At 40.0% G+C, this 21,755-nt stretch overlaps 1 protein-coding gene across 3 annotated transcripts in view; it reads right to left on the bottom strand.

Annotated features, from left to right (window-relative positions):
• Window positions 1-21,755, bottom strand: part of igdcc3 (immunoglobulin superfamily, DCC subclass, member 3) — a 65,897-nt gene that overhangs the window by 18,929 nt on the left and 25,213 nt on the right. For all 3 annotated transcript variants that reach the window (XM_044177029.1, XM_044177114.1, XM_044176951.1), the window contains exons 3-7: window positions 12,996-13,140; window positions 12,746-12,876; window positions 12,277-12,414; window positions 9,797-9,955; window positions 4,361-4,526 (exon numbers count right to left, since the gene is read on the bottom strand). In XM_044177029.1, the coding sequence (XP_044032964.1) occupies window positions 4,361-4,526; window positions 9,797-9,955; window positions 12,277-12,414; window positions 12,746-12,876; window positions 12,996-13,140 (739 nt within the window). The remainder of the gene's footprint in view (window positions 1-4,360; window positions 4,527-9,796; window positions 9,956-12,276; window positions 12,415-12,745; window positions 12,877-12,995; window positions 13,141-21,755) is intronic.

Below are 21,755 nucleotides of genomic sequence, written 5' to 3'. Positions count from 1 at the left end.
ACTCTCCGTTGTCTCTGAGCAGCACCCCATCAAAAGCCAGCGTGGCCATTCTGGATCCAGCAAGAGGGAAAGGGAAACAAAAATACGGGGACAAAGAGAGAACAGGAGTAAGAGGTGGGGAAGGGTGAGGGGAGGAGCGATGAGCTGTCTGTGGCCTGAGAGGAGGGAAGGGCCCAGGGATATGACTGATTACAGGCGGGGTCAGAGTTCAAGGCCAAAGCCCAGGCCCCAGCTTTCTGTAATGGGGGCAGGAAGGGGGATGTGGGGCACAGAGAGGGGTTGCAAACAAGAAAGGAAGGTCTTGGAAAGCGGGGGAAAAAAAGAGAAGAAAAGAAAAAAAATACCCTTTGAAAGGATTCTGCTACGAGATGTCTAGATTTGTGTGGTAGCCTGTTCCTTCAGTTGTTGGCCTTTAATTATAAAGCTACATTATCACTTTTATAACAATACAGGCTGGCTCTCTACCTCACGATTATTACACTGTCTGATGTGAGAGATCACTGCTTGTCGTTTTGGATGATTACACGTCTCAGCTTTAGAGACTTAAGAGTGAGGCAAGTCCTTAGACATAATTAGCAACAGCTCTCACAGAGGCTTCAAATAGCCACAAAAGCATGTTTTACAGGAGCCTGGTCAGCAAAGGCCAATAATGAATGGGGTAATAATAATGTGTGTGTGTGTTTGTGTCTGAGCATGTGTGCAGGTATGTGTATCACACACTATCCTGTGCTCTATCCTGCACATACTTTATATCCTGCACTTGCTTATTGGACTTCTGGTTAGACTTAAACTGCATTTCGTTGCCTTGTACTTGTACATGTATAATGACAATAAAACTGAATCTAATCTAATCAAGATCAGTTGAGATGTGACAGAGAGAGCAAACACACAGCAGCAAAGTCTGTTTACAGAAGCAGCCAATCAGCTCTTCTCTGACCACCTTCTTCATGTGTGTTTTGTGTGTCAAGTGTGCGTGCGGATGAGGAGTAAAATAGGCAACATGTTTGTGAACTTTCATGTTTGATAATGCGTGTGCACAAAGTGAATGATGGCATGCACTACGGGAATATTTGTGTACATACTGGCATACTTGTTTTTTGATCAATTTGTGTGCATGCGTGTGTGTGAATGAAATGTACAATCGATTCTCTTTCCTTTGCTTGTCCGATTTGCTTTTGAAGGTCAGCGTCATGTGAGATGGCTGTGGGGAGAAACCTCTGCGCACTCTGCGCGTGTGGGTAAAAATATACACACACACACACACACACACACACACACACACAGAGTCATACCCACCACCCACATTAATTAAAATCTCTCTGCTTGGTATGCTGCACTCACTGTATATCCAAACTCCCCCTATTAGACAGAGTTTGTATATACTGCATATATATATATTTAAAGAACAGAATCATTGTGCTTCCTGGAGCTGTTGAATATCATTTGCATATTATTACTTTTGTTTTGGCTTGGTTCAGGAGGTGAATTGTGCCCCATGCCATATCATTTCCCTTTCTTTCAGGACTTCCACTACACTAGAAAATACACCACATGTCTCTTTAGGCCTCAGGTAAAATTCCCCTTAGTGAGAATTTTCAACCCCTGTCCTCTATAAAATTTCATATACAACAAAAATTTACGAGGTGGCTATAGCTCGATGGGAGAGCATGTTGGCCTGTAATCACAGGGGTTGATGGTTCTACCACCGGCTTCTCCAACATATGTACATGAGGTGTAAGTAATGTAATGGACAACTTTTTTAGGAAATGCATTTCCACCAGATTGTGGTTTTTATCAACAGAATGAGGAAACGTGTATATTGAGCTACAACACCTGATTCTGGCAACAAAGCATGATTTTGTGGTTTAGGCAACTCAAAGATTTTGGTTACGTTTAGTGAAAAATGGTGGTTTTGGTTCAGTATTGATAACATCAATGCATCCTGTGCATTAAGCTGATGTTTAACTCAAAACAAAACATTTTCCTAACTTAACTAATTGTTTTAGCAGTCTCAACCGAACAACACAAGCGACGCAGGACACATATCCTGATCTCTGGCATCCAAGTCCTGTTCTGTGCAATTTTGATAATCAATTGTCATTTTTTAAGCAAAGATTCCAAAATGACACGGGTTCTGGTTAGTTGGACAAAACACGTCAACTTAGACTTTGGGAATTTGTGATTTTAAACTATTTTTTCTGTTTAGACTAAACGATTAATTGATTAATCAAAAAAATTATCAACAGATTAAACAATGATGAAAAGAATTGTTAGTTGCCGCCCTAGTTGTGAGTGAACGCATCCAGGCAGCAGTTACGTTTTCTCCAAAACGTACCTGGCAAAGCAAATTAGTTGCAGATAAACATATCTTACAAACTCTTAAGATGCACACATCAAGCTGCTCTGTTCTCTAAATGGCTGACTGCATTTCCTGGTCAACTAGCTGAGTTTATGAGCTAATTAGCTAATGGGAGATCTCAGACTGAGGCCTTCCTCCTTAACCAATCACACGGTGGGCTTTGTGATGCATGAGATCCATATTACAGGTCTATAGCATGCACTAATGGTGGCAAGTGGAAACTCTGTGATGCTCTGACTACCCGCTCTATCTTTCTCTCTCTCTCCTCATTTGTTTTTCCTGCCGACTCATCATTTCTCTTTCGACCACCCATTCATTTTTCTTCTTTCTTTTCTCCCTATAACTCAGTCTGGCCTCTAATTTATTTCTTCCCTCTCTTCTTTCCTCCTTTGATAGTGCCGCGCTCCATCTCTCTGACTAATATGGACTGGTGGAAGCAAGTGGGAGTAGAGTAGTGTATGTGAGCGATGGCGGTGTCTGCTCCCTTCACTCACTGCTACAGAGTGCAAGTATTGATTTTCTTGGTGCATATTTAACATATTCACTTCATATTTCTCTCCTCTGAATAATAACAACATACACGGATGGTTGACTGCCAGGGTCAGCTGGAAAAATTGAACTCTCTGTGTGCAGTTATGCATACCAGAATTAAAAAACACATTTACTGGATGGCTATAGTAGAGCAGTATTAGCAACTGGCTGGACACTTGTGTTATCCTTTTTAAGTAATGCCTTGAAACCAGGTGCAGGAAAACAGCAGTAGAAACTTGATCATGATCAGCCATCATTCTGTAAAACTCATATGCAGCTTTGCTGAGATATTATTTGCTTATATTCATCAAGTGTTCCATGAACCTAAGTCAAAAACACAGCAAGAGCTCATGCTCTTAAATGACAATAAAACCCAGAGAAGAAAAGCAGGTCCAATGTGCAATTAATCCTTGGTATCACCTCTAAGATAGTACTGTAACACAATAAAACATGTGTGCAACATGTGTGAGGTGCTGAGAATGGTAACTAACAGAGCTGGTTGCTGGGTCCTCCTTCTCATGACATTCCTAGGGACTGCCATGGGAAAGCATCCAACATCCAGTCAGTACGCTGCTCACATACAAAGGCACAAATAAATTGAGGCTCATGTCTTGGCAGGCATGAATTCCAGCAGCTGCCGTTTTAAAAGCAGCAGAAACACAGAGAAATTGAACATTTGATGAGGCCAATGATCCGATCAAGGGAGCAGTGATTAATACTGACATCCATATTACTTCTGTGAGCTAGGGGCAACTTTGTAAGGATACAGAGAGTGCTGTGATGGTTGGGAGAGAAATCTGGAATGTTAATGTTAAAGAGCTTTTAAGAAATGGATTTAGATCCAGATTCACTGCTGTCTTTTTCCAAAAGTAAGTGTTCCATTAGAGGGTCTTCCAGATGAATTTAAGAGCTAAAAAGACAAGTGTCTTGCTGGCAGTCCAAATGTTACTATTACTGATGGCTTATAAATAATTTATAAACAATAAATAAATAATTTCTTAACCATTGATAAAGCCATTAATTAAGACTTACAAAGCCTTTATAAAGGGTGACTTACTAGAAAGTGGTACCAAAATCACTCCTAGTAGCAAGTCTCTATCCTGTTGCATGTATAAATATAGAATGCATATGAACAATAAATTGGTGCATCAGACGTAAGCACTGCAGAAGTCTCAACACTGGATGATAAGAAACTTGCCAAGAAAAATGCACTAGCAAAGAGAAACAGTTGTCTCTTTTGCTTACCAACACTACAAATACGGTGTAAAGAAATGGGCCATTTTGTTGAAACAATACTTAATAATAAAAACTGAAAATGATAAGCTTCACTAAATTTCTATTTAGTGCAGGACTACTGTTTTGCTTTGTTATATTTTCTTCACCCTTATGAATCTGTGGGTATACCCGTATATATGAATACATTTACATAATACAAGACAAAGGTGTTTTTTTTTTTTTTTTTTTTTTTACCTGTTGTTGTTCCTGAGTTTGACATGTCCCCTGGGCTCCAGAATCTGCCCGTTCTTCAGCCAGGTGAGCTGGGGCTCAGGCTCGCCCTGTGCTTGGCAAGTGAAGATGGCGGTGGTGCCAACAGGCCGAGCGATGGACTGCGGAGGTTGAACAAACTCTGCTGGAGCTGAAAGAGGAGGGAAACAGATAAATTGGTCTGGTTCCCACAACCAAAAAGACAGTGGCGGAGAAATCTGTGCCAGAAAAATAAAGTAGATTTGATCCAGAGGTGCAAAATCTTAAGCTACAAAAAAGTGTCAGGAAGCAAGAGAAGATGAAAACAGATCAAGAATAAAGGGACAAAGTGAGATTGATAAAAAGATAGAGAGAAAAAGCAAGAGAGGGCGAGAATGAGAGAGAAAAAATATGAGAGCCTGCAGGGTTTCCAAATAGCTGTCATTTATTGAAGCAGTATACTGTATTTTAGCTGTATGGTATACACAGTGTTGCAATCCTATAATTCAGGGTCAGTTAGCAGAATTATAAGTAATAACCAGATCAATGCTGACATGGGGGAAATAAAAGAGAGAGAGAGAGAGAGAGAGAGAGAGAGAGAGAGAGGGGAGAGCAGAAAAGCAAGACTATGCAAGTCCTTCTCAACAGCTGCACTACCTGGGACTAATGTGCTTTAAAACAACAACGCATTTACATGAAAATAAAGTGATGCAGTTTACAGTTTCATCATATCCTGTCCCATCCCATGCTACATACTTCCAGCTTTGGCCAATTAGTGGTTTTAACTTATTCATATGAAATGGTTCTCTTAACGGAGCAGGTACTTTACTTAAAATCAGAGTAATTACAGATATATCTGCCGGAGTTAAATTCTTAGGTGGGTGTTTTTAGTTGAGCTGACACACAGAGAGGTATTGTATCATCTCCTCTGCACTCATTATTGTCCCAGTGGTTATCAGTGATTTGATAACCTGAATTATTTATGCCCATATTAACTCAGAAAAGAATAGTATGGTAATTATAATATCTCAGAGTCATCACCAGAGGGTAGAAAGCCGGAACACTAAGCATATCATATTGCCTGTGGTAAAAAAAGCTCCACTGTCCTACCTTCCTTCTGTCCCAATCATTGAACTCATCATTTCCCAGTGGGTCCGAGCAACTGGAGTGAAACTGTAAAATTACAGCTTTAAAACAGATGCTGGATATTGAAAAAAACATTTAATTCTCCTGTTGAATGTGTTTAAACATGACGAGAAACCTAGATCAGTGTGGTGATTCTTACAGCTACTCTTGTTAATAAAGAACCTAAAACAACACTTGGCTGTTCGGGCATCTCTTTTTTTTTTTCATACAATGTTTAAAGTATAATGCTGGTGTTATTCTATATTTGTTATTGTCAATGAATCCCATGAAAAGACCACAGCCCACAACGCATGTAGAGGGGCCTCTAGACTGCAAAATGAGCAAGAAAGTTTTTGGTTGCAATCTGTGTCAGACTGTATGATATCAATTTAGAGGCTTGTCAGATGATGTAGCGCTATGATGTAAACAAAAAAAAGCAAGCTAAGATATATCATCAACATGTGTTAGTATGAAAATGTGGCAAATCAATGCACAAGGTTTGGCCTTAGCGCTGGCACTTCTATAAATCCTCAAAAGAGGAGAAGGAGGAAGTTTTGAAGTCATTTGTGGCCAGGGAAATTAAGGAAACATGAAATGCCAATTTTGCAAAGAGAGTTTGAGGTAAATATGTTTTAGCAGTAGCATATGGCTAGCTCGCCAGTGTATTCAGCATCAATTAATGTCGTATTCTGATTGGGTCTTAGCAACAGTCACATTTTGGTCTTAAATTTCGGACACTGCCAGAATTTTGACGCAGCAATCTAAGACCACCGTTTTTTCTCTTGTCAACTTTCATCACAGTGCAAAGCAGCCTTTAGTTCGTCTCTCAATACTTTCTGACTTCCCTACCCTGTAGGGAAGCTTGACGGACTCAGCTTCAAGCCCATTCATTCCATTCTTCAATCTAATTGAAGACTTAAATCTTAAAAACAGGTCAAAAATATATAGTTTCCCTTTATAAAAAGGCTCCTGACAGCAGGTTCCTGCTGGGCACTGTGGTTTTCAGCAAAAGTTACTCAAACAGGACTAAGTAGTGCATTTGTTAGAGACAATTTTCCACTGCGGATTAATACGCATTTGGTGCACTAGTGAGTATTTACAGCTGCAGTGTATGTGGGATTGACTAAAAACAAACTGCAGTGTCCATGTTCATTGTAATGAAGGAACATGTCACTAACAATAGTTTTTGGACAACAATGGAGCTCTACGGCACAGACGAATAAGTTATATCAGCATTTGGCTACATAGACAATACTTATTAGTAGGGTTGATTTATTGTTGGTTTTGGTATTTTCAAGGGAAAACTATTGAATAACACCACCCTTATCCTTGCAAGAGCCACATTTTTAGCCATTCAAATATCTTTGTTTATTGTTTTTCTGATGCTTTGCTTTGGGTCCACTTTAATATTTTCCTTCTGTTTCAGTTGTTTTTATCCCACTGTTCTGTCCTTCCTCTTGTTCCCATCCTAATAGACAAAATGTTGGTTTTTTTCAATGTAAGCATTTCCATTCTCCCATTGGAAAAGCTAAGGGACCCTTTGGCACTTGAATGGAGCCTGCTGACAGCATGTGATGGTCCTTTCATTTATCTCTCCCTCCTTCATTCTCTCTTTCTCTCTCACTCGCTGTGTTCTTTGAGGGCTGTCTTAAAGGTGAAGGTCAGAAGGAGCTCGGGAAGATATTGATTTGCACCTGTATGGGTGTGGGTTAGATCATCAGCACCATCCATCTTGCTCTTGTTTTTCCCTTTTGATTCCTCCTTCGGCCTTTGCTTCTATTGTCTCTTTGTACCCCAAACCAAAATGAACCTAATTGATTTACTGTATCAGTGCATTTGTTTGATGTGTGATGGTCTCATAGGTACTCTTGTCTGCATTCATTTGGAGTTGGAGTTCCTGACCACAGTACTCCTTTTCTGAATTGATATCCATTGACACCCTCTCATATTCAGTGGTGTCAAGTGGCTTATTTACACTACACTAATAGACCTATTTTTAAAGGCCAAGCAGTAAAACTTTATTTTTCTTATAATATAAATGGCCTAACCTAAATTTATTTGACGTTAACAGTACACCTTTGTTTCCAGAAATCCATAACAAAAACCAAAGACATTGACACATAATTAACATCCATAGCTTTTCTTCTTTGTTCCTGCTAGGGTAGGGACTTGTCTCAGACTTGACAGGCAGATAAAATTAAATATTGATCAGGATCAATACTGCTATGGGCTGCAGCAAAGTGTGGTCCATCTGATCAATATGTGAGCGAGGCAGATGCTGGATGTTTCCTGCTTGATGACAATTAATGCACGAGGCCACCCTCACCTGGCCTCATCTCATTGGTCAACACCATCTATCTCTCTAACCCACCATCAAACACTTTAAGGGTACTGGCTGTGTCTATCGTTTTTCCAAAGAAATTTAGACGACGAAAGTCTCGACGGTTGCATTCCCATGTAAACCGCAAAATATGACAGTTACAGTAGCTTAGAAAATAGCTAGTGTGCTATTTCCTAACTGTATATTCAGTGGGTGTCTGGTGTTGAGTAATGGTAAACGTTAATTCTGAAGGACTATGAGTTAACAGTTTGAGTCAAGCATAAAGGCTGTATTATGTGTATTATTAGCATCATTTAGAAAGTTATAACTGGCAGGTGAGACATTTCTTCGTGATAATAACTTAAGCCTATATAGCTAGCTGTTAAAGTGACAGGAAGGTGCCTTCTTTCTTAGCTTATTGAAAATCAGTTCATGGCCTTAAGTAATGTTACCTTATTGGCTTGACAGCAACTGAAGGGACATAATTCAATATGTGTCAGTCTTACCAGTCATGAAGTACAGGTTTTCCAATGCTGTCAAAGTCACTGTTTTATAGGAATGGTTGACTATCTCTACCACAAAGTGCTATTTTCCAAGCTACTGTAGCTGTCTTATTTTGCGGGACCCGCGTGTGTGCGGTTTCCATAGGAATACAGCTGTCGAGGTTTTCGTCATACAGAAGTGAGCGTGGTTTCATCTAAAGTTGATTGGAAAAATGATAAGACGTGTACTGGCTACAATACTCGTGATGAAGAGAATATAACAACAAACAGAGTAATAACAGATTGAAAAAGCACTTTCAGAGGGCAACCTCAAAGGATCCTACACTTCCCTATCCTAGACTCTAAACATTCACTGGTCTTAATTATCCAAAAAAATAGAGAAATAATTAAAAAAAATTTACAAATAAAGAGTACAGCTTTGGGCTTTACATTTGCACCAAATTATGCAAATGTATTTAAATAAGACTGTCTACTTGTTACATTTTATTGATGATATTGTTCGTATATTCTTGGCCTGTGAGACTGAACTCAAATGTGTTCCAAATATCAAAACCTGCAATTTAATGCAAATTTTGATGGCAACAGTTTTTTGACTCATAACTACCACACTAAAGAAGCAGATAAAAATACTCTCCTGTTCCTAGAATTTGTCAAGCTGTGGAAGGCTTTGATTTTAAAAAGCTGTGGGCATGAAAGAGAAGTTTTTGAAGTGAGGATACCCTACACAAAGACACAGTAAAGTGAACAAAAAACCCCCCACCCAATTCTCTTACTTTTATATCTTCTAACAATACTAGTTCCACAGATGTGAAGAAAATCTGCAAACTATTGATATATCTTATCCTCCGATTCATCTTTGAAGGATACATTTATAGAATTGCCTAGATTTTTGTTTCAAACAAGAAGGAATAGCCATGTTTATGGAGTTCATGCTTGTTTTCAAACCCCTTTTCCCCACAGACTCTTTTGAGCCCCATCTCTAAACACAATTATCCCTGTGGACCCTGTGCTCACTGCCTCCAAACTAAAAACATTCTTTGTTCATCCTATCTTTAAAAAGCAATTTGCCATAAATTTGTGGACTTAAAATGGGGATTTTTCTGGTCTTGGTGGAGCTATGAAGAAATGCTTTCTAGTATCAACCTGGTACGCCTGGTGCACTAGAAACAAACATTTCAACTGCTGCTTGGCAGGTAGAAAATCAGCCTAAATATTGTGGCATGCTTTGGTAGTAAGTTGGTAGTGATGCAAAAAAAAGTCTGATAGATTTGTTACCACCCAACAGTTCAGAATTAGGGATTTAAATTAAAGTCCACCCACATCCATGGCTTTTCTTCTTTGTGATGCAGAGACGAAACACTTGCCATCATGGAAGAGACTCAACTAGCTTTAACTTATCACCTGACTACGGCTGTATTTGTGTGCTTTGAGTTTCCCCCCACAGCTCCTACCTAATCTTTTAAAAATGGCACATTCCCTTTATCTAGCACTCACCTTGGACCACCAGACGTCCCTGAGCAGTCCGACGAACACGGGTCCCTGGTTTGTTAGCAGCACACACGTAGACCCCTGAATGCTGCACACCAACATCTGAGATCATTAGGTTCCCTGTGCCGAGTACCTGGATTCCCTCCACACCAATGGGACGGCCGTCTACTCCAGGAAAAGAGAGAAAGAGCAGTTGTGAAGGATGGGAAAGAATTCATATGGGGCAGCAAAAAAAGGACCAGGTGTGCACATGTACAGTATGTGTTCATGTTAGGTGGGGGTGAATGGGGGTGTGTGTACTACAGTACAGAGTAAGCAAGAAAGACTAATTAAATGTACTGTCAGTTTACAGCCACAGAGGCAGTGTTAAGTCTGGCCCTCCAGATGTCAAGGATGAAGCTTTCACAGTGAAGTGTGTGTTTCTCAGAATTGTAATGTCTTGTGACAAAGCTGCCAGTGCAACAGACACAAGGTGAAGTGAAGAAAGAGAGGAAGGTCACTGAGTTTGTGTTTGTTGTGTGAGTGGCATACAGGCATTAAGTAGTTGTCTTCATTGGGAGCTTGTGATGGTTGTCAGAGTGACATCCTAAAGAGTGTATTTGTCTTTAGAAAGAATTAATAGGGTTTTTAATGATTTTATTGTTAGTGCAGCTTCTCTAATGGATGTTCAGTTAATTAAAGCTTTCATACTTGAGCAGGAACTTTTTTCTTCATACCTTTGTCTGAATAAGCCTTGGAGTACATTTGCTTTTAAACAAGAGATCTTCCAGCCTCCACTGGGGGACCAGAAACTCTAACTGCAACTTGTAATCTCCTATCTCCTTACACAATCTGTAGCTGCCTCCACTCTGCTCTTGCTGTACTTACATGATAAGCTCACACTTTCCTGTGCTCCCTCTCTGCAGTCTCAACCCCAACAATGACTTCAGTCTGCCTCTGATATTAGCTATGGGGCCAAGGGAGCATTTTAATCCCATCTATGACTTTCACATGCAGCCTGTAAGCCGGTATGGTCCAGATTTTATGTGTTAAAATGCCAGTCAGGGAGGCAGGGAGATGGGCACCATGCTGGACACATGCAGAGGCAGGAGCTCCAGCCAGAGACATAAACCATATGGTCATTGGTCTGCAGTGTATTTTTAGGTGTACGTTCATATCTTTAATGCAAATAATTAAGGCAAGGTAAATTTAATTTACAGTTTGTAATCAAATCTTTCTTTGAATAACAACTTGTACTACTGGATGTGTCAAAATGATACAAAATGAAGCAATATAAAACAAAAACATAGAAATGAAGGGATTAACAATGAGACAGACAATTAAATCTGAAAAATGAATGACAAAGAGAATATAATCATGCAATAAAATCAACATAAAGCTGATGTAAAAAGATGAGTTTTGAGATGACCTTTAATCAACTATATTCACTAGTCCTGCACTGCAAAAAGCAATTATTGTAGCAAACAAACAGTCCCTTCTAGATTTTTCTAACCAGATGATTAAAAAAGCCCTTGTTTGATGATCCAACCTCTATCGCACCTTTCCGAGGGAAGTCAACATTTCAAAAACCAGCATCGCCATCAGAAGAATCTTAAAGTCAGTTTAAAACTTAATTGGCAGTCAGTGCACTGAAGCCAAGCAGTGATATGAGCTCTACGGCCTTTGTAAGATATCTTGCAGCTTCATTTAGACAAGAAGTGGTGATGGATTATGAATAGGAGAATATTTGTAATTAATCACTTGTCTGCCAAGTGGTTTTGCTCTGTCATTATAATGTGTTTTATTGCTATTTCTGCATTTTTCCATTATCAGTAAATAACTCACTGGACTGACTGATCAACAGTCCATTGAGCTTTTGTCTTAACAAAAGCAGTCTTGTTCTTTTCTTGCCTTTTTCTACTATATTTCTTTCTCTGTCTCTTGCCCCCTCCATCAGTTTTTCTCTGTCAGGCACTAATTAACTTAGTGTCAGAAAAGAAAGAGCACAAGCTAGCAGGCTGTTGTGCTGTTCAATGAATAGCTGCAAACAAACTCTGGCATTAAGGAGTGACTGATGTGAAACTATCAGATTTATTATGCAGTTTATACCAGCCTCCCTGCCGTAATCTAATACATACAAATCCCATCGTGTTAGCATTTCATTCTAGCGACATTCTTGTAAGGCAATACCCTCAATATGATTATGCCCAACTGCTTGGGAGGGGCAGCAATTTACATTTGGAACAGCAAATCAGATTGGATAATAGGTAAAGAAAACAGATACCAGATTGAAAAATTGGTCACGACAGACTTTGAGTGATAGTCAAGAGAAATTGCAGGTGGAGGGAGCAGGAAACTAATCTGTCTCATCACACAGTGATTGTATTTTGGCTCAGTGACACATAATTCTTCAAACACACACACACACACACACACACACACACGCAAAATGAAAAATTCAAAGCTTCTGGGGCCTTTTCTTTGATCTGATCAGGAATTTTTCTCACCTAGTCTGCTCCAAGACACGATTGGCCGAGGGTATCCGGTAGCAACACACTCCAAGATGGCGGTTTGGTGAACAGTGAGGGTGAGGTTTTCTGGACCGACCAGGATCATTGGCTCTTTGTAAACAGATGACTGGGAGCCTGGAAAACAAGGGGAGAGGGGAGCGCAAGATAGGAATGAGCATGATGGATGGCATCCTTTAATTGGATTTCTCTAGAGTGCATTAGCTCAGTATGCTGTATCTCCTAGATCAAGCAGAGGAACAATAGGTTTGGAAAATCTTGGGAATATCCTTGGTAGATAAACAGAGGAGAGGTTGTATTCAAGCAGTGATGGGAAGAACAAAAGACCAATACACAACACACATTTAAAGCTAATCTACAGTGAGGGTGTGTATCCTTGCTTCCACGTGACAAAAAAAACAAAGTCTGCACATAGTATGTAGATGTAAGATTTGTTAAATATAACAACCTGAAATAGTGAGGAGGGCCTCAGTGCTGTGTTTCACTCCTGCACTGTTATGGGCCACACAGCAGAACTTTCCACTGTCCTCCTCACGCACTCCTGTAATCTGCAAAACACCTGTAGGCAGAAGAGTGTACCTACGAGAGAGAAATAAAGATATAAGACAGAAGGAAACAAATACGATGAGACCTGGCAAATGACCTATAAGGGTTGTGCCGTCAAATAAGTGTCAGGCCATGATATGGTTTGGTCCAACCTCTCGTCCATGGTGTCCACCGCGTGGCTGTCTTTTTCCCAGCTTATGACAGGCTCTGGCAGACCATGGATCTGGCACTGGAATCTAGCCACACCAGACTCCTCAGCATGCACCGACTCGGGTTGGACATGGAAGTCTGCCATGGCTGTAGAGGGAGGGAGAGGGGGATATTAGGTCATAATTTCACAACACAGCTACAGAGCAGCAAGCCTGGCTGCTTACGTACATATGCCTACATATTTATAGAATGAGCAAAGTATGGAGAATTCTCCTGACAAGTTTATGTCGTCCTTCACCACCTAGTCATCATGTCTGCAAGGGTAAAGTAAAAAAGCTTCACAAAAACACTGTGTGATGTGCCAATGTCACATGCATGCATTCATTAACACATATTATGGAGAAAATTCAAGATAAAGGACAATGATTCACAGGGTGTGAATACTGACTGGCTGAAAAAAGACTAAGATCAATGTAGAATTGCTGTATTTAGGACACAAGCATTATAAAAGTGCTCTAAATAACATGCACACTGCTCTCCTTACCAACACGCTAATGGTGTTCTCTTGCACTGCATTTACTAGTGCCCGGTGTAGTAATCTACCCTGGAACTGAAGTAGCAGAGATCTGAAAGTCATAACATTGTAAGAACTTTTGTTTTTCATTTAAGAGTTACTTGGTGACGGGAGGCAACTGGAAGAGATGCATATATATATGCAGTATATTTCTTACAAATAAATCTTAAAATAAACGATATAGCTTCTTCTTTCAATATGAATATCTGAAAGTTATTTTGATTCAAATACTGTAAAAGTGTAGTTCCAAATCCTACATTCATCATCATGAAGAAACACGTTAAAGTTATAGGAGCATGTCTGCCATTTCTGCTCAAGAGTATCCGAGCCACAGTCATCAGTTGCTGAAGGTGATTTCTACATACACACATTCTACGTACATGTAAAGTACGGGGCAGGCATAGGGATTTGCTGCCATATGTTAACATTTAGTATGTAATTCAGGCACGTTTTTAAAAATGCATGCTAACACAGACACACACACATCGTCATATGGCAAAACCAGTATCAATACCAGTATAATATACCTATAGACAGCCTCTTTCAGCTGCACTTCACATATCTACTCCCTGCAGAACAAAGGCAGCATCGAAGGTGGAGCCAGAGACAAACTCAATTAGAGAGAGGCCCTCTTCTTCCACAGTGTACACAACACAAGTGTACTAATTTAAATGTCAACCATAATTAACTTGGACGTAGGAGGACTTATCTGAACACTGTTAGCATAACAAGAGGGACGGACCCCTTATTATTTCATAACCTCCTGCTCTTCCCAACCTGTAGCCTGCATTAATTCATTACTCACAGGATGAGCAAGTAGTAAGCAGCACTATTCAGAGGGCTTATTTTTGTCTGAGACATTCTTGGCTGTTGTCTGTTTATCCTTCCTCTAATTTCTTTTGTTCTTCCTGTGTTGGTTTCCCCATTTCTTTATTTTGCACTGCAGATAGTAAAATAAATTTGTTTACTGACTATTTCTGCATTGAATCTTGTCTACTGACATGTCTGTCGTGTTTATTTTTATACTGTTGTAAAGGGTTGATATAGAGACATAGGGCAGTTTAAAATGTCTGTATTTAAATAAAACCAAAAACATTCTTGTCAATAGACAAGAGATGAAGAGAGAGACAGAGGGAGAGAGATACTTCATATAGAGTGGCAGTACTTTAGAACAATGTGGCTGCATCAGTGGTCTAATGCTGTGATTATTCAATTTCAGAGCTTAATGAGAAGTGTGGCATTCTCCAACACAACTTGACCTCAGATCTCTGAATGGATGTATGGAGCGCTGATGAAAATTTAAACATGCTAATTTCGTATTCTTCCAGAAGTGCCAGTCACTTTTCCTAAGCTATGAGTTCTCTGTGAGAAGAGATAGCACGTTCACTTTCCATTATTTTATCACAAGATAAAAAACGGCTAGAAAATCTGACTGTTACTCAGCCTGACAGATTTCTCAGGCACATTTTTTAAAATTTTGCCTCTCTACTATAAGGCCACACTTAAACAGCTGTACATCTTACTGGGGTAAGTGCCTATCTCAAGGGCCCAACTGCGATTTTTCCACCTGGGACTCACAACACTAGTCATAAAATGTTTTAGGCCAACCTCACTGCGAAGCATTGGTGGCTTAAAAGTCACAGAGAACATCAGTAATATTTCATCACCAAACCACTATTATACACATATACAGCTCTTTACTTGTTCTTTAGATAATAAATATTCCCTTTTACCACAGTGAACTGCAAGTCCTTAAACATTTTTCATTTTCATTTCAATTTACTAAAGTTGTAAAAAACGGAAAATCATTGCAAACTCAAATGATTATATACTGTATTTCAAATAACAGAATATTGGCCCATAAGAAAATTTTCATGGGTTCGCACTTCTTTTTGAGACTGAGTGTTGACAAAAGATATTAGCAATACTTTCTGTCTTGGCCTACTGTAATACGAAGCCCGGGGTAGAGACTGGCAGAGTGTAGCAATGAATTAAAGGCCTGAAGGCAGTGTCACTGCTGATGCCAAAAGGTTAGATGTAGTGAAACATATAGGAATCCTTAGAAAACAATACACAGAAAACAAGGAGCTCAGAGTGACTAATGTGATCAAAGAAGCTTGCTGTCTTGGAATATAGTCTCAAATTAAGACACACATGTGCGTACACTTTCCAAGTTTACTGGGAACACTGGGAACATAGAGAAAAAAACTAAATTGCACTTGAATGCTGAAGAACAAAGGAGTTAAAAAGGAGGACCAGTGTCTATAGGAGCTTTCCTGTGCATCTCTGCCAAGAAATCATGGTGTCCACTGATCTGGCTGCTGTGTGTGTCTGCCGACATAACCCCCCTAACGGGCCCCACCCTTGGCCCTCATGCATAAAACATGGATTCTCTAAGAGGTCCACACCACTGTGACTGTCGTCACACTCACTGAATCAGACACAATTGGAAAAATAACAATAGGGTTACATACGCAGATAAACACATACAGAAGCAGAGAAACTTGTTAACCGTCTGTGTAGGATGTACTGGCAAACAGCTGTTCGTAACTCTGCATTGCGCATGTGCCTTTTATTGTTGGAGAGGTTGCAGAGTCAATCTAAAGTGATATAGCTCATCTACAACACACACAAATGCCAAGAGCTGCATCAACAGAAACACACAACTATTGAACCCCCTCAACGCTGTTGGAAAAGACATACACACATGAGGCAATGAGGTGCTCTCACTCATCCCAACACCCAGCCCCAACAGACATGTTCCTCTATTGTTTTTTCACTCTTCTTGCTAAGTGTTGAGAGACACTCACACATGATTAAAGACAGTCCACTGCCAGCATGACGCTGCTGGCTTAACTGGAGCAGGTCTAATTACTTCAATAAGGTAGAGAGTGGTTGGGGTGCATCCTAAAAAGAAATCCGTACACAGGGGGGAGATTGCTCCTTGAACATATGGTTCCTCTGTGACAACCACAAAAGAAGAATGAGTGAGGGAGTATTATGAGGGAAGGTCACAGACAGGAAATGTGAAGCGTGGAGATTAAGGTGGGTAGCTGAGCTGTAAATCAGGTCTTCTCAGGTTTTCTAATAATAGCCAACAAGTGTGGCCACTACCCTGCTGTTTGTTTCACAATTTACAACCAAATAGTTTCAAGTCAGAACCCGGCAGAACATGAAACAATGAAACATGAAAATCTGTTTCAAACACACACAAAGGATGAAATATGAATCCAAAAGTGCACTATTACTGATTATTGGGTTCGAGGGCCAATGACAAGATAGTGGATTTTCAGCCATTTCCATATGAGCAACTCAAATCTATCCAATGAAAAAATGTAGATTAAATGGTGATTATTTGAATGACCCCTAGCTGATTAATGTTTTTGTCTAACGACCCCAAAGTAATGACCCATTTCCTTATTGTTCAGTTAAACACATCAGTCAAATCAGCCAATCTGATTTGACATTTCTGTGTTTTTTTACAGACCTGTGGTCACATGTGGATGTTGCTGTGCTGGGGATGATTCATTGATATGACAGAGGTAATGATGCCAGTAGAGGGACATACTTCCTACAGCACCATTCAAACCCGCAGCTACGGTGTAAAGCTTCAGTAAACCCCCATGTTATAATGTCATCGCAGTCCCTCACATCTCCCCTTGCCTCTACTCTGACTGCACCGTTCATTTCAACAGTTTGCTCGGCTCTTCATCGTACCCCTCGCCCCATCCCCATGAGTCCTCTCAAGCCTGTGACATCATTAAGCACATGTTGTTCAAGCAGCGGTGATGACTGCCGTACCCACCCCACCCCCACTTCGGTAAACCAGTAAAATAGAGATGAGGCCAATAAATAATGGAGATGGCGTACGGTGCTATTGCAGCGTGGAGAGCCCACACTTCAACAGCCTTTAAATAGGCATCCCTGAAATAGCAGGCCCTATGTTGGGACCCTAGAGATGGCATTTTAATGCAGATGTGATATTTTATTTGCTCCCTCCCTCCCTCCCCTCCACCCCCACCCTGTGCCCAAGCCTGGGGACTCCTGTGACCAATCTGCTGGTTCGTGATGCATGATGCTTATCACCTACGAAAGGAAGGGCTATAGGTGCTTGGGCTGTACCCTGTCTTCCTCTGACACATACTCATTCCCCTCCTTTAATGCTTTGGCACATTAACACCTTCCTGTGTCAGTACCTGCATGAGCAAAAGCATCAGCTGAGCTGCACATCTTCTACTCGGGCTCGCTCAGGTGGCAGATATACAGATGTACATGAGGACAGTAAGGCTCAGGAACCAGACCTATTGATCATTTATATTAAAAGCTTTCCAGCCAATATACCTGTAATATGGCATATACAGCAGGACCTTACAAGCAAACTTTCTTGTTATTTTTTATAGCAGTTCAGCTTTCCATTTTACTGTTTGTTTTACTTCATGATGAGAAATACTGTACATCTCCTGTCAAACCTTATATTTTTTTTGTTGTATCTGACATATGGTCAGTTTTGCTTCTTTACCAACAGACACATCTGGTGGTCCAGTGCAAACTTTGCCTTTACATGTTGTAGGCATGGATTGTCTATCAGAATCAGAAATCGGTTTATTGTATTGAATATCAAATATCAACATTGTATGGTGTGAAATTGTTACAGATGTACAGAGAGGATGTTGAGAAGAATCTGACAGCATAGCATGAATCACAGTCATACAGTGTTGTGCATGAATGCGCTCAAAGAGGCGAACAGTGAACTGAACGTATCTGTTTGCGTCATTCACTCCCGTGAGAGTGAACAACGCTCACACACTGTGTTTTATGGCACCCGGCATGTGTTTTGGGTCACAGAATCTGATGGGTCACAGATTTTTGAAATGACACATCGAGCAGAAGCATCGGACCAGTCTTGGGAAATATCTGTGAGTGAATGATGATCACAAGAAATCATTAAGGGTAAGACGAGCCAACAGCCACAAAGTTCCTTCACCCAAGTCAAACTCACAGCATTTTGTAAAGGATGAAAACGGAAGAACCGAACATGTACTGGTTCATTTTTTGGTACTGTGAATTAAGTTCAAAATTCAAAATTGCGAACTATGAACATGAACTAATTAATTTTAATCTCTGTGAACTGAACTTTGAGCTCGCTTTTGTGAAGTGTGAACTTGCACAACACTGGTCATACAATGCAATCAAACACCAAGTCATGAGCTTTTTTTGTTGCAATATCAGAACACATGGATCAGCTAAATGTCAACCAAAGAACTCATATTCTGTCCACTTCTGTTACAGCCCTAGTTTTTCTTTTCATGATTTTCTGGCCTTTCCTTTACTTATCTTACTTGATTTTCCCCTATTTGATTTCCTATACTCACAGCTGAACATGACAGATTTTCTTACTTGAGTGAATGTCCCCTCTCACATTACAAAATAGTTTTGACTGAAATTTAGTAATAAGTTAAATTTAGTAAGATTGATGGCTACTATTAAGGCTCTATGTAGAAGGTGGAGGGAGCAGCAATGCTACAATAGTTATCCCTCACAAAAATGCTTTGTTTAACCATGGAAGTTAATGAAAGACAATGATATGCAGAGTGACCAGAAAAATAGAAACCCCAAACATAACAGTTCTGTACAAAGGTAGTTGTAAAGATGAGAAGTCAGCTACAGTTCCTTGACAACTGAGAAAACCTAATCTGCTGATGATGACAGTCCGATGGAGTCAAAAGCTCCAATACAAGTGAGTACAAGTTTAATTAGTTTTGCCAACTACATTTGTAAAATTTAAACCATATGCTAATTTTTGGGGCTGTGTTTACCATTATGTTGTACTGAATCAGGCCAGAATTGATTTGTCAATAAATCAACAAGTCGATCGACATGAAATTATTCAACAACTATTTTGATAATCAATTAATTGCCTGAGTCATATATATATATATATATATATATATATATATATATATATATATATATATTCATTCATTCATCTGGTCAGCATTAATTACATATAGCAGTATTACATTATATAATATTGCTACTGTAAACCCTTTGGTGGCTCAATAAGAGTATAGGTTTATCTATATTCATTACAGTCATAGCAAACATTATTATACTGCCTGCCAAGATGGCCAACACTAAAACAACATAATTAGACAGTGTAAAGTATATCAGTGTAAATACAAAGTTAGCTCTGCATCAGCTATTAGAAGCAAAGTAATTAAGGTAAGAAGACAAAAGTTTTTTTGTTGCACAAAGAGAGTATGATGGGAAAGGCTCACCGTCTAGTTGCCCACCCCCCTGCGCGCTCAACCCCAGGGACAAAGCCTGGGCCTCCCCTGGTGCACTGCTCTGTGCCTGTCCTCCCTCACACCCCTTACTTCTGCGCCACCCCAAGCCCCCTCCACCATACACCACACCCCACTGTCCCTCTGGCCTCTGCTCCTCCCACTCCAGCACCCCTAGCCCCTGCACTCCTACCCTGCCCCAGCAGCCCCAAATCTCAGCACTAAGCCTCCTACACTCACTTCAGCATGCAGACCCTAATTAAAGGGAAACCCATTAAAGCACAACAGATGCTGAAAATTAAGGGATTATTTAAATGATTCCCAGTCGCAGCTTGGGGAAGATTAGAGACAAGCAAGAGAGAAGAGAGAGAGTGAGAGAGCTGGGGGAGGACAACAGAGAAAGGAGGGTTAAAATAACAGACAAACCAGTGCCATGAAAAGTAGCATTTGATTTGAAATGAACTGCCAGTGTTTCTCCTTGTTGGTGTCAACCTTGTTGATATTGTTTCCTTTTTAAAAATAAAGTGTTTAATAAGTGTTTGTGCATACAGAGATTCACGAGCAACAAAGAAGGGATTTGATGTGTGAGAACAAAAAGAGCGGGCCTTTTGTATCATTTAAGGACTTTGATGTTTGAATAACTTTCTCGAGTTATTCAAACATTCTCTCATGATGCAGAAGAGAGACCTGACTGGCTAGTGGAAGACGTGGACAGAGGACAGGTGTGAGCTGTTTTGAGAGTTGTGGTATTTTTTTTTATCTTCATATGCTGTCTAGCTATCACCTAAATGTAACTTATTAAGTTTTAAAAAACTATACCTCTCTTAAAACAACATGCAGCCAAATAGTTTTCCATTTCAGTTTCCTGGTTGTACACTGTGGATGCAATTCTGCTTCTGCTCTGATTAAAAAAATAAATAAATAAATAAAAACTGGAGGACACAGACAGCTCAGTGAGTGAACATACTCTCCCATTACTGCAGCAGAGAATCCTCCACTTTTTTTTCTTAACTTGCTCCCTCCTTAGTTTGTCCCTCTCCCAAATTACCACTTTATTAAGGACATTGCATGTGGGATAGCTCCAGAGAGCTGAAGTCCCATCAACTTTTCAAGCATACATTTCACTAGCCTCAGCCAGACTGAGACAGAATGTTTTTTCCTTATAGAGGGTTTCTTTCTAAAAAGCCGAATAATGATACTGGAGTTCTGGCTCATGGACTCATGGGAGCGGTGGTTGTTGAATGCTAACAAAATAATCATTCTTTTATCTTGGTTAAAATAGCAAGGTGCTTTCCCTGTCCTAGAAGTACTGTATTTTTTACTGTAGCAGATATCCATTTAACTCAGAATTTGGACAGAAAACATCTTTTCAGAAAGAGTACTAAAAGAAAGCCTCAGTTGGAAAAATCAAGAACTGAAAGCCAGTATACCAGAAGTTAACCTATTTAGTGGCTTGGGATTTGGGCTCTCTATAGGCTGCTGCTTTCCTACCTTTTCTCTTCTCTTTAACTTGCTAGGTAGCAGAGAGTAAATCTTTCAAGTTAATGGAATTCTTTTCTCTTGAGCATTTCAGGGAGCAAGAAGCTTTCCTTAAGGGTCTGTGCTCAAAATCATTTGGTAGTACATGAAGAAATTCACCTATTTTACTTGTACATGCACTCTTTACAAGCTTGCTAATACAATACTTAGCACAACAGCATCAGCAAAAAAAGAGAGGACAAGAGAAGTCATTTACCTCTCCTCTTTATATATTTCCCATTTTTGTCAATTTGGAAATCATGCTTTTATAAAAATCATCACTCAAAATCACCATCTCCAAGCATTAATTTATATGCCTTCACAGTGCCATTCTCTACTTGCCCAGAGGCCACATATCTAATTAATATCGCCAATACCTCAGCATG

Source organism: Siniperca chuatsi, linkage group LG1, assembly GCF_020085105.1.
Source record: "Siniperca chuatsi isolate FFG_IHB_CAS linkage group LG1, ASM2008510v1, whole genome shotgun sequence".
Classification (NCBI taxonomy): Eukaryota; Metazoa; Chordata; class Actinopteri; order Centrarchiformes; family Sinipercidae; genus Siniperca; species Siniperca chuatsi.
This window is presented reverse-complemented; position numbering and strand designations above follow the sequence as displayed.